Source organism: Gracilinanus agilis, chromosome 5 (assembly GCF_016433145.1).
Source record: "Gracilinanus agilis isolate LMUSP501 chromosome 5, AgileGrace, whole genome shotgun sequence".
Lineage (NCBI taxonomy): Eukaryota > Metazoa > Chordata > Mammalia > Didelphimorphia > Didelphidae > Gracilinanus > Gracilinanus agilis.
The window spans coordinates 307493894-307495312 of record NC_058134.1 but is presented as its reverse complement, the minus strand read 5'-3'; the positions used below and the strand labels follow the sequence as shown (position 1 = coordinate 307495312).

At 61.2% G+C, this 1419-nt stretch overlaps 1 protein-coding gene across 1 annotated transcript in view; it reads right to left on the bottom strand.

The window, feature by feature from the left end:
* The window catches only part of PNPLA5 (patatin like phospholipase domain containing 5), a 16698-nt gene extending 15682 nt beyond the window's left edge, over positions 1–1016 (bottom strand). The window contains exon 1 of the mRNA XM_044679292.1: positions 821–1016. Within this exon, the coding sequence (XP_044535227.1) occupies positions 821–1016 (196 nt within the window). The remainder of the gene's footprint in view (positions 1–820) is intronic.
* Positions 1017–1419: the final 403 nt, after the last annotated feature.

Genomic DNA, 1419 nt, shown 5'->3' with positions numbered 1-1419 from the left:
AGGGAGGGAGGGAGGGAGGGAGGGAGGGGGAAATCTGCCCCCTAAAATGTCAGAAAACAACTGTCAAAAATTGTTTCTACATGGAACTGGAAATGAATGAATGAATGAATCATTTTTAAAAGAAAAGAACCCCCGGGTGTAGCCGCCCAGAGGCTCTCTAATGTCCCTTTAGTGCTGGACCGAGCCTGGCAGGGCTCAAGAGCACAGGAAGCTTCTCTTCCACTTTCTCACCTCTCCTCCCCTGAAGCCACAAAACCCACAAAAAAGGCAAGAGGCGGGCAGCCAGCCCAAAGTCTTCCCGGAGCTCCCTTGGTGCGAGTCATTTCCCTTCTCTCTGGGCTGCAATTTCCCCTTCTGCCAGGCTCTGTCCTCTGGCTCCGAGAACTAGGCGCCCAGTGAGAGCCTGCAGCAGGCCCCCTTCCCTCCCTTCCTCCCGCCCGCCCATTGAGGCCTTCCAGACCCCGAAGCCACTTCAAAGACGCCTGGCCCAAGCTGGAAGGTGCCCAAGATCTCTGAGGAATCCAGCCCAGGGGCTTCTGGCGCCAGCTTGCCAGCGCCCACCTATCCCCAAACTAAGAGCTGGAAGGGGCCTCAGGGGTCGGCACTCCCTCTGCTGCCTTCCCTTCCATCTTACTGTGGATTGGTTCCAAGGCAGAGGAGCGGGAAGGGCTGGGAGATGGGGGATAAGTGAGTTGGCCAGGGTCACCCAGTCGGGAAGTGTCTGAGGCTGCTCCGGCTCTAACCAGTGAGCCACCTGGCTGCACCCCCTCCTCCTGCTCCTCAAAGAAGGGGTCCCCGGGACTTTCCCACGAACACGCACCCACGGAGTGGTTGCAGAGGATGGAGAGGATGGAGAGGCAGCAGACCACCCAGGCCGAGGAGCCATAGAAGCGGCGGGCCCCATGCAGCAGGTGCGGGGCACGCTCCCTCAGGCAGGTCGTGGCACCCACGAGGTAGAACTCCAAGAAGCCGCTTCCCGAGAAAGAGAAGTTCCAGGTGCCCTCCTTCTCGTACATGGCTGTGGAAGGGAGAGCGAGAGTTGCTCGGCTCACAGCCCTGGGACCTAACTTTCTAAGGCTTCTGCAGCCGTGACGTCACCCGCCCGACCCCGCCCCTCCGAGCTGGGCCGCCACGCCCTGCAGGCTCTCCTGGCCCTCCCTGCAGAACCCCCAGTTTTGATGGGGCAGCGGAGACGCTCGGGCCCTGGCGAGCTGTGAGGATCTCCAAGCCCTGGGCTCACGCGGGCATCTTGGAGCCCTGGGACCAGGAGCCACTTCTCAAGGTAGAGCTCAAGGTTCTGCGCCATAGAAATGCCCTAGTCCCGCTGGAGGAGAATCCCGGAGGTGGGGCGGGGGCATCGCCCAGGGTCATCCAGAAGCTGGGCTGGCCGTGGCCCCTTTGGCTTAAAAGCCCTCGCCT